Source organism: Thunnus thynnus, chromosome 7, assembly GCF_963924715.1.
Source record: "Thunnus thynnus chromosome 7, fThuThy2.1, whole genome shotgun sequence".
Classification (NCBI taxonomy): Eukaryota; Metazoa; Chordata; class Actinopteri; order Scombriformes; family Scombridae; genus Thunnus; species Thunnus thynnus.
Window position 1 is genome coordinate 18,748,643 of NC_089523.1, and position 11,865 is coordinate 18,760,507.

Here is an 11,865-nt window from a genome sequence, read left to right on the forward strand (position 1 = left end):
TATCTTGTTATCTTGTTTTTATCTTGTTCTCATTGCTGCTGGTCACTGAGAGTTACCAAACATAATTTTGTTGTATACTGTCAATGACAATAAAGTGTCTTATGTCTTAACTGTAAAAAGAGCCTGAATGGGAAATGATTGCATGTCTAATTTCCCCGCCTATATTTACAAACTGTACTCACCATATCAGTTGTGAAAAGTGTCATGCCAGACTGTTATGTAGTGGAGTTTGCTATATAGTTGTGCTGTCTCTACTGTAGACATTATGTCAGCCCTTGCATTTATGTATTGCATCTTAATGTAAGAGGTCTCAGCATTTGCTATAAACTAGGGGTGTGCCCATATACAAATTCATTATTCAGCAAAGCATAAATAGTGTGTTTTTTACCAACATTTATTTCATACAAGTATTTTAAAAATTATTTGTTTTTGGGAAGAAAAAAAAAAGTCAAATATCAGCACACAGGTCGGTTACATCACTATCTCAGTCTCTCTCCTCTGCTCCGCTGTTACATCTATCAACAGGTCTCAACTAGGGGAATCCTATCAACCTGCCACATGACGTACATTTCCTTATTTGGACATCACTCCCTGAGTTGGGGGTGCTTGCCACAGATAAAGGTGAGCTACTGACACAAGCAAAGTTAGGTTGTAAAAAAAGGCAATGAATGAAAAGTGCAAAGCAAGAATCTAGCTAGCTACAGGCATTTTGTTAGCGTTTCAGCCCTTGTTCGCATTTTATAGCACCAATTGTTTTCGTGGTTTTCGGAGTATGACACACTGTGCTCTGTCTCTATTGGAGATCATAACATCATAACATCCAAACACTTCTCTCTTGGACAAGCTGCCAGGAGAACTGAACCAACAGTTCAGTTTAATTTCCTCTTGCCTTCACCCCATGTCCTTCAGGTTTCAGTAAAGATTACATCCAACTTCTGCAGATGAACGAGAATTGTTTTCATCACAAGCCTCTTCTTCCCTTGAAACAACACCCCTCCAAAACCATCTGTTAATACTGCAACTCCTGCTCACTTCCTGTCACTTTCTAACAGGCTCCCCCCACTTTTGCTTTATGTAGTACAAGTTATGCATGGCATGCAGGCATGTCAAACAGCATGCACACAGGCACACAAATTTACTGCACTGCACAAGATGGACAGCATTTAAAAATACTGTATATGATGACACAGCATGATTCAGCTAAGCTTAAGAATTTGATGTGTTTCAAGGATCCCACTGCAGCTCCCATTTTTCCCCAGAATCATACAGCTGAAGTGTCCAGCAACTGTATAGTTATTCGATTAGGAGAATCAGACAATGAGGATTAGTCTGGTGGAGGTTGCTTTCTAAAAATATAGTTAAACATGCTCAGTTTGTCTTTGCATGAAGACCTGGACAGCCTAACCATAACAATTTCCTACAGGCTCTTTTGTTTCATACAAATTTCACTTATGCTTGCTAATATTAATACAGTAGATGAAGATTTTGCACATTCCCTGTAACAATTTTAGCAACAAACAGAATATTTAATTAATAAAAAATGTTTAATTCAAGTTGTTTTGCTTAGCTCAAAACATTCTAGTTTTTGAGATTAAAAGCAATGCTGATGAGCAGGCAGTCTCTCATCAGATGGAAAGTCATAAAAACATAGATAAGCCTGTTTCTGTTTCTTATCAGAACACCATGCTACCATGGTGATACGTTGCACTATGACGTTACTGTACTCGACTACGACTGCTTGCTGGTGTAAGTGCAACAAAATCCAGTGTTCTGACAATTTATGCTGTCTTGTCAAAAAATCCTACCATAGCACAAAGCAATAGCAGAGTCTAGTTTTCAGAACATTTTCTTTAAAACTGGCCAAATGACTTTACTAAAAATAAAAGTGTAATAAATAGTTATGTTTAAACATGTAAAAAATAACTTTGTTTGAATTTATAACTTATATTAATGATACAGCTCTGGTTTCAGGCACGTCAGCGAATAAAGTAAACAATAAAGTAAACATTTTGCAGAGTCAGGCTCTTTATGTGTGTGTGCATATGAAAGAGAAAACAGAGACAGAGAGCAAGCGCACATCCACAACTATTTTTTAAAAAATGTCCCTTTCAAATTTAAAATCAAACCTACGCTCTTGTCATGTATGTACATGCAGAACATGCACATGTTCATTTTCACACTCTACTCTATGCAAATCAGGGAGAGCTGTATGTGCTTGCCTTGAGTGAAAAAAAAGATGTGGTAGTTGGGAAAGAGCTTTGATTGTGTGATTACTTAATGCATACATATCCTTAGGGGGAATTCTTACAAAACATCTAAATTTTAATATTTTCTTTTTACTACAAAGTACAACTCTCAGGATGAGATGCATTCTAAAACACTAGCACTTTGCTTCAAGTGTGTGGTGTGTACAAAATATCTTTTTCACATGCTTTTAAATCACACAATAACTAACTACCTAACTAACTAAGGTGTATCTATTGAATAAAACTATTGGAATTGTCTTATGTGTTCTGTAAAATGACCTCAGTTACTATGAGTTAAACAGACTGCAAAAGTAGGCGACAAAGTCAAGCACGATGAGGCTCTTGAAAGAGTCATGAGGGGTTTCCACTTCCATCTTGAAGTCTTCCCTCTCACTATACTTCAGCCAGTCAAGCTCAAGTGAAGTTACAAGCGACGCCCAAAGACATGGCTGTGTTGCATTCCATAGCAGATGGTGTCTTTTTTTCTCTACACTGGTTGCTCACATACGTAACTGTCAGTCTCATTTGGCCCCAAAAACCCCACCTATGAGGAATAAAAGGATGTAGGATGCCTCCCCCATCAGCCAGTAGTTCCAGACATTGGCCAACAAAGCATAACTCCCATCCACATAAACTGAGACAGAGAGCCAGTATGGAATCAGGCCAGGCCTGCGCTGTTGCTCCATCCTACCTAGGATGGTCCATCTTCAACACTTTATGTTACTGTCTGCCTCTAGGGATTGCAGCTATCGTCTGCTCCTGCAAGGTAGGTATTTTCTTCCTTAACATTAAACTTTTTTTAAATCTTCATCTGCTGCTATCTACTCTTGCATGCTTTGAAATCAAAAACTGCAAAACAATTTGTGAATAGCAAGCAATTTCAATTAAAAGTGAAAGTGAAGTGGGATAATTGTAATTTTCTATAATTTTACATGAACTGTAACTTGTAGTCTGTCTGGTTTGAGGCATCAGGAAAAAATCTTGAGACTGCTCTGTTGTGACTGTGTTGACTGATTGCTCATAATGTAACCAGTTGGATTAATTTTGCATGTATATGGATATATTTTCCAGCTCAAAAATGTCTTATAAGTGAATCTGAATCACTAAATTACAAAAGTTAATCTCATTTTCAGTGTATGGAGCAGCTCACATTTTTTTCTCTTTGTGGCAGATTGTTTGAACTGAATGTGACTAAATTTGAGGATTTTATGTCGTCAGTCGAACACATTTTTTCCAGCACTTGAATAGCACATACAATGGAACTAATCTTGATCATTGCTTTTTAAAAGGCACAAAATGCGAAGGCTCTTGGGGAATCCACTAGAGCTGCAGAAGCATCGAGGACAGCCAAGGTCCTAAACATCATCGCACTTAAAATATTTTTGGCTGGTAAATTATCTCATGAATATATCATGAAAAACTGCTGCCATGTAGAGCCTTACAGTGGGTGAAGGAGAATTTAACCAAAAATCAAAGATCTCTGTGTGCACACTTTCATTACCGTTAGCTATAGAAACAGACTTCATTATATGATTATTTAAGGGATACACTTATTAGTAAAATTGTTGAAGAAACTGGAGGGAGAAGGCCTCAAAGCCTAAAAAGGTGATCCCTACTGAGAAAGCCTTGAGAGCTAAATCCTCCCATTAAGACGTTGACTCACTAAGTTTGTTGTGGATATGTATCCCCTTGTAGTGTTGCAAATAAAAATTACAAACGCACAGACAAAAACATGAGATAAAATTCTTTTGTTAATGTTAATCTCACATACTAAAGTAAAGTGACTCATTCCTTCCATCTTTAGGGCTTTATTTAACTGGGATTATCTTTCCCCAGTTTATTTTACATCTTGTGTTACCTCTGTGAAGCATTCTGCCAGCTGGGATGGACAAATGAAAGGGTAGAGTATAATCCAGAGGACTGGCATTCGAAGGTTAAACCATTGGCAAAGATTTGGGTATAGACAGTAGGGACATGTCCCAACCAATGTTAAGGTGTGGCTTAATTGTTCATATCAATGTTTTTACCCATCTTGCCATTTTAATTCCACATAACATCAACGGTAAGACCTGTGCAGAGTTGCCAGGTTTGTGTGTTTTCTGCAAAAAGTGGGTTATTATGATAAAGAGTGAAAAGACGGATGGGGGATACTCGATGTGATTACGTGGCAACCCTCAACTTCAAACTGTGTGACACATTGTCAACTAGCAGCAGCCTGGCAGCAGTAGCAGTGGTGGAGTATGTGAGGTAGAGAATTTGAAGCGGTTAGTATTTACAGTTTAAATGTTTCAAACCTTGCAGAATTGGTGAGCTGCAGCCTCTCAGGTAAGCTCTGATGTCTTAGTGAAAGATATAGCCAAGATTTTAGGAGTTGAATGACAAATAAGACAAGCAGAAGCTTTGGAGATGATTAAAAAATATCAATCAACAAACTGAAAGAAAGACAGAATTAAAGAATCTCAGGTGAGGTTTGAAAACCTCACAGCAGATAGTTGGTTTAAAGAGAGCAGCACATTACCTTCAGGCTTTCATACATTTACTTTTGTAAATTTTACTGTGATGATCTCTGAGTTATCAGTTTCAAATGTTAATTTTGGTCTCAGATTTCAATAAAATAAAATGTAAAAATCAGTGAAAAATTCACAATACATCTCTGGTTTCAGGCAAGTCAGCAAATACATATTCAATAAAGTAAACATTTTGCAGAGTCAGGCTCTTTAGGTGTGTGCGCATGTGTGCATATGAAAGAGAAAACAGAGACAGAGAGCAAGCGCACATCCACAACTATTTTTTATAAAATGTCCCTTTCAAATTTAAAATCAAACCTACGCTCTTGTCATGTACACACATGCAGAACATGCTCATGCACATTTTCACACTCTACTCTATGCAAATCAGGAAGAGCTGTATGTGCTTGCCTTGAGTGAAAAAAAAGATGTGATGGTTGGAGAAGAGCTGTATTTGATTGTGTGATTACAAAAATTTAATTAATTTGAACTTAAAGCATACATATCTATAGGGGGAATTCTTTCAAAACATCTAAATTTTTAATATTTTCTTTTTACCACAAAGTACAACTCTCAGGATGAGATGCATTCTAAAACACTAGCACTTTGCTTCAAGTGTGTGGTGTGTGCAAAATATCTTTTTCACGCTTTTCAATCACATAGTAACTAACTACCTAACTAACTAAGGTGTATCTTTTAAATAAAACTATTGGAATTGTGTTCTGTAAAATGACCTCAGTTACTATGAGTTAAACAGACTGCAAAAGTAGGCAACAAAGTCAAGCAGGATGAGGCTCTTGAAAGAGTCATGAGGGGTTTCCACCTCCATCTTGAAGTCTTCCCTCTCACTGTACTTCAGCCAGTCAAGCTCAAGTGAAGTTACAAGCGACGCCCAAAGACATGGCTGTGTTGCATTCCATAGCAGATGGTGTCTTTTTTTCTCTACACTGGTTGCTCACATACGTAACTGTCAGTCTAATACAGCCCCAAAAACCACACCCATGAGGAATAAAAGGGTGTGAGAGGCCTCCCACATCAGCCAGTAGTTCCAGACATTGGCCAACAAAGCATAACTCCCATCCACATAAACTGAGACAGAGAGCCAGTATGGAATCAGGCCAGGCCTGCGCTGTTGCTCCATCCTACCTAGGATGGTCCATCTTCAACACTTTATGTTGCTGTCTGCCTCTAGGGATTGCAGCTATCGTCTGCTCCTGCAAGGTAGGTATTTTTTCCTTGACATAAAACCTTTTAAAATCTTCATCTGCTGCTATCTACTCTTGCAGGCCTTGAAATCAAAAATTACAAAACAATTTGTAATTAGCAAGCAATTTCAGTTAAGAGGAATAATTCTAATTTTCTATAATTTTACATGAACTGTAACTTGTAGTGTAGGAAAAAAATCTTGAGACTGCTCTGTTGTGACTGTGTTGACTGACTGCTCATAATGTAACCAGTCAGATTAATTTTGCATGTATATGGATATATTTTCCAGTTCAAAAATGTCTTATAAGTGAAACTGAATTGCTAAATTACGAAAGTTAATCTCATTTTCAGTGTATGGAGCAGCTCACTTTTTTTTCTCTTTGTGGCAGATTTGTTTGAACTGAATGTGACTAAATTTGAGGATTTCATGTCCTCAGTCAAACACATTTTTTCCAGCAATTGAATTGGACATGCAATTGAACTAATCTTGATCATTGCTTTTTAAAAGGTACAAAATGCGAATGCTCTTGGGGAAGCAGCTAGAGCTGCAGAAGCATCGAGGACAGCCAAAGTCCTAAACATCATTGCACTTGTCTGTGGAATAATTTTGATCATCATTTTCATCGCGATCAAAGCCACAGCATAAACTGCACTACAGCTTCGAAGGTGTCCGCTTTTGCTGGCAGACGTGTTGGAATCTGAGCAACGCCTTTGTTATGGACTTCCCCTCCCCCCCACACACGGCCACTAAATAGCAACAGATGTCTGAATCAGTGTGTACATACAGATTGTACACTTGTGTTGCTCTATATACTGGATCAAGCTCCCATAAAAGAGGAATGAATGCCATTATAAAGCACTATTTGTGGTGGTAAAAACCAAAAGCATGTATGATTCGTCTAAGGAGAAAGCTGTTTCTGATTTACAAGGTAATACTTGTTTTGTTACAAAAAAAAACAAAAAACACTTCAACATGTATGTTTCTGTGATTAGTGATTATGAGAACTGAAGCAATGTCATAAATAATGTTCACTGAAAAAAATACAACTAACTAAACAAAAAAATTGGAAGGCAAAGTAATGCTGCTCAAAATCTGTTTAAATAATTCAGAGAAAAAGATGATAGATGACTTATTTTTTTCTCATTTTATTTTGATTTGCTGAGCTTATGATGTAAACTAAAATTGTTTAAAAGTAAGTAACAAAACTGATTAAAAGTAACACTCGAGATTAGACACGGGGCCAGGTTGAACAAAATGTTCTGAAGCTGGTCCTCATGTTGTACAATCATTTTCCTGAATGTCCATGATTTTAAGGATGTAGTTTGGCTTTTTGATATGTTCTGTCTGTATTTTCTCTAATAATCTGATTAGTGCTTTGCCTTTCTGTTTAACATTAACTCTGTGTTTGCATGACTTCTCTGATTGTATACAACACCACATAAAACATAACTTGCTTATTTGGCGACAATTCTGCCTGTATTTGTTTTGATGTTTATGTGTCAAACTGATTTGGATTTTAAATATGCATTTTTACATTGTACACCACATTTGAAGCATTAAACTCTGTTTACCAAATCTGGTTTTCGTTTTTCTCTGCTGCAGAGCTCTTCTCTCTCAAAAGTCCTTCAAGATGGGAGAACAGAGATGTGTCTCTGTGCATCCTCTGAAGTTCCTCAACTTCCTGATCCCATAATCACAAACAGACACACAACAAGAAACACACGAGACAGCTCTGGTTACTCTCCACTTGACAAGTATTATCTTGCCACTCTTCTACCTGAGTAATCAGAAAGAAGTAGTTAAAATAACAGCTGACTGCTGAACTGTGCTGTAGCTAATGATCATAGTTAGAGGAAATATTCTGTTCTTACATCTTGAGAAAGCAATCCTCTGCTTGGTTTTTGTAGCCTGTCAAGCAGAGAAGCAGCATGAGAGCCTGACAGATTCCCCAAAGGGGCCTCTTGGTCCTGGAACCAAACACATAAATTGGCTTCCTGTGTAGAGTGGCACACACCCAGTCTTGCCTGAAATAGCTCCCCCAGACCTGCCTGCAGTACCTATGATGCACATTAAACAAAACAACAAAATTAAAATTGACATTATGCCAACACCTGACAATGGAATTGATAAAAATCCACCTATCGATAGTGAATCAATTAAAACTGCTGGAATTTCAAAGTTCAGCTCCACCTGAAAAAAGAATGTACTCTCAAAGCTATTTTTCCCAGACCATTAAAGATTCATGCAGACTTTGGACGTTTGTCTGTACCTTAAAGAAAAGCCTCTGGAAGGCAGGACTGGAGTCAGAGCTCATGTCTTTAATTTTGACATGGGACAGACAGTGGAGCAGGAGCAAAGAGAAGCCTCCGACCGACTGGAGCCTCTGGCGACGGACAAAAAGCGCCTCCTCTGCCTCCTGTCAATAGAGAAGTCATGCACACGAATCTCAATTATTCTCAGTAACACACTGCAGCTGTACAAAGACTAATACATTCATAATTGATTAATAAAAAACAAGCACGGTATCACATAGCACTGCAATGTACAATACAATCTTGGGTGTCATGCCATCTTGAGGGAAGTGAAAGGACTTCTGTGACTAACTGGAATAAACAAGAGAAAGTGACTAATTCAGCGATACAAACGTCTTCAAATTCTGTTCGAATGCTTATTTGTCTCCCATAAAGTGCACTAAATAAAGTGCATGAAGAAAATGATAGACGCTTGTACAAATGAAACCCATCTATGGACTGTACTATATAAGCAGTACATATACAGATGTATAGGATATGCTTTAAATATTGGAAACTGTTTATTCAAAGCCTGTGTTTGCCCTGCCATGGGATGAAGTGGTTGCTCACAGAGTCCAAATAACATCTGCAGCTGATATCCTCCTCCAGTTCAGTGAATCCCCCTGAACTCCAAAGGAATCTGAAATACCAAAACCTACCCCAGAAACAAACTTTATTACCCTGAGCCCAGGAAACCTGAAGGTTGTGGAATTGCTGGTTATTTACTGATTTGAAAGGTCTTTTAGTCTGACCTCTCTCCCTTGTGAACAGAGGGGGGTAGGAACATATATGGAGTCTTTTGTGTCTGGAGATCAGCAGGGCTCAGGAGGATGTTGTATAAACCCTTTCACTATTTAGACTGTTCAATGAATTGCCCCCTCAGCACTAGTGAAGGCTCCAGAAAGATGTAAACAGCAAGTTGGTGTTCTGCTGTTGTCTGTACTGTTTTTTTTTTTTTTTTGATATAAAGGTACTGTGAATAAAAAGCAGATTATTAATGTTGTCAGAGTACATGTGGGAGTGCTGCTACATGTAGGCTAGTTTGTTCCATTATTCCCCTTTTCCTGCTGCTGCATTCACTTATTCCCTTATTTACTTTAATTTGTCAAAAGTATTGTAAGTATTCTCTCTCATTACTTGTTAGTTTTGCAGAACATTAGAACATAACCAGTAAATGTCCTGCATCCAAATTGTTACTTAAAAGTAAATAAGTATTAACAGCAAAATATACCTAAAATATTAAAAGTAAAGTTATTCATTATACAAAAGAATTGAGCCTGTGTATGTTATTATATGTTATAATACCATATTATTATTAATGATGTATGGAGAATTTTGGTCAAGGTGGAGCTAATTTTAACAAACTTTCATACTGTTTAGTAGATTAATCTAAAACAATGTATGATGATACAGTTTGTACGTTTTATAAAATGTTAATTTGTAAACGAACCAATAAGTACACCTGTCAGATAAATGTGGCCAATAAAAAGTAACATTTCTCTGAAATGTGGTGAAGTTCAATTCTAATTAGCATAAATTGAAAATAACCATTGTAGATTAATCTCAAACAATGTATTGTCAAGTAAAATAAAATGACCTCAAAATTGAATTTAAGTACAGCACTTAAATACATTTATTTTGTTACTTTCCACCACTGACAGTATTACAGTTGTCCAGGGGTTCATTACTCATAAATCAAAACAGTATCCAGTATCCAACACAGAAGACATTATTTTTACTAAAACAGGAAATAGCACAGTTATGTGTCATCTTCAAAAATCCTGGGATGTATGTTTGATATCCGGCTCTAAGGGGTTTTGTTTTTTTTGTAAATTCAACTTATGCACACAGAAAAGAGCTCCAAATTTACCTGATAAAAGAAGGAATTTCTGAAGGCGTTATTGAAGTAGTTGTTGTTTGGAAGACTAGCTGCTATCTGAAGTGAAATGGCTGGAGTCTGTGAGGAAAAACAATAGAAACCCGATCCTTTTTATTACAATATGCCTACTATAGACCTGCCCATAATAAAAATGAAAAATATATATATATATACAAACAGATTCATAAAGCCAAAAAAACAAAGCAGAATAAATTAATAAATACATTCGAAAAAGACGAAACATCAAGTATACAAAAAAGCTATGGAGTCTGCCAGCTTGAATTCTTTAGGAAGGTCAGATTAAAGCCCCAGAGCTCTCACAACATAGGCCAAGTCACCTTTAGTCTTTAACCATAATGCAGACTTAGTTAGAAGGTTGCCTGCCTGAATACCTCAGAGGCTCGTCAGGAATTAAAATCTAAAAGATTGCTCCGAGCCAGGCCACTCACAGCCTCAAAATTAAACAGTAAAATCAATTCAAAAATGAATAGGCAACAAAGTTGAAAGTAAGAGTGAAACTATGGTACCAACCAGTTTTAGACTGTGTAATGTGTGCATCAGGAATAGTCCGTGCTGGTAGACCAGGAATTCTCTGGGGTTGAGGATTGAGGGCTCCAAAGGAATCAGCTCTCCCTCACATTCCCACTGAGCATCAAGGATGTCTACAAAACTCTTCTTGCCTTTGTCTACACAAAAAACAGAGAGAACAGACTAGAACAAGCAACAAGCCCATAACTTACTGTACTGTCTATAATGTACAGAGCACATGCAGTGGTCAGTATACAGTTACTTTGTATGCAAAACGCAACAAAACATTGACGGTTCAGGATTTTTGGAAACTACAATATGAACTACAAATCTGTTAAATCTGTTAAGGCTGCACACACATACATCACACACATCAAAAACTTTAAAGTTCCCTTCCTCTCAAAAATGTGTTGTTCTTCTTCCCTCCTTCAGTTGGATGTTTGAGCTTCACTGTGCAGAATGATGTATGTGCAGAGTTTGGTACTAGATAGCAGTTTTCACATTCATCTGCTGAAGGGACAAATTTTGTCTGTACCTACGAGCAAGATTTGTGACATCTCAACTAGTTTGGAGCCAATCGTGTGCCAGTATTCAACTTACACAAGGGTGATGTGGAGACTTGAAACCTCCAGTGCACATACACTGAGAATGGACTTTGCAATGAAGTAATAAACTTCAATAAACTTTTAACTATCTAATATTAATATTAAATATTACTTAGTATAATAGAGAGTAAATAAATATTTGCATATTCATAGATTCTGGAATTTTTAATGAGGAAGAAGGAGTAGGTGTCATTTTAAGGATTTTAATGAGATAATCAGGTGTGTATGTGGCACTGGCCCACCCAGCCAAGCTTGATCAAAATACATTTTGTAACAATAACTATAAAAAGTATAATATAAGGAAATAAATAAATATAAACTCGAATTATTGTGGACTTGACATGTGTGTTGAATTTGTTATCTAATTAAAGTGGAACTGTTGAAACAAGTTGTAAGAACAGGGCTGCCAAATCTCACGCCACACATAACTTTTCTCACGCCACGTTTTCATCTTTGCTTCCTTGTTATTTTAAAAGGCCCCATGGCATGAGAAATACATTTTCCCAGTTTCAATCCTGCCCTGAGTCTTTCCTCTTCCTGTAAAACAGTTACAAATGTTTGATGACTCATATTGCACTCAGGGACATTTATAAAAATTCTTC

At 37.1% G+C, this 11,865-nt stretch overlaps 1 protein-coding gene across 1 annotated transcript; it reads left to right on the forward strand.

The window, feature by feature from the left end:
- Nucleotides 1–5,780: 5,780 nt before the first annotated feature.
- Nucleotides 5,781–7,535, forward strand: LOC137186081 (dispanin subfamily A member 2b-like). The gene is made up of 2 exons (XM_067594724.1): nucleotides 5,781–5,974; nucleotides 6,468–7,535. The coding sequence occupies exons 1-2, from the start codon at nucleotides 5,861–5,863 to the stop codon at nucleotides 6,603–6,605; spliced, it is 252 nt and encodes an 83-aa protein (XP_067450825.1). The 5' UTR covers nucleotides 5,781–5,860; the 3' UTR covers nucleotides 6,606–7,535.
- Nucleotides 7,536–11,865: the final 4,330 nt, after the last annotated feature.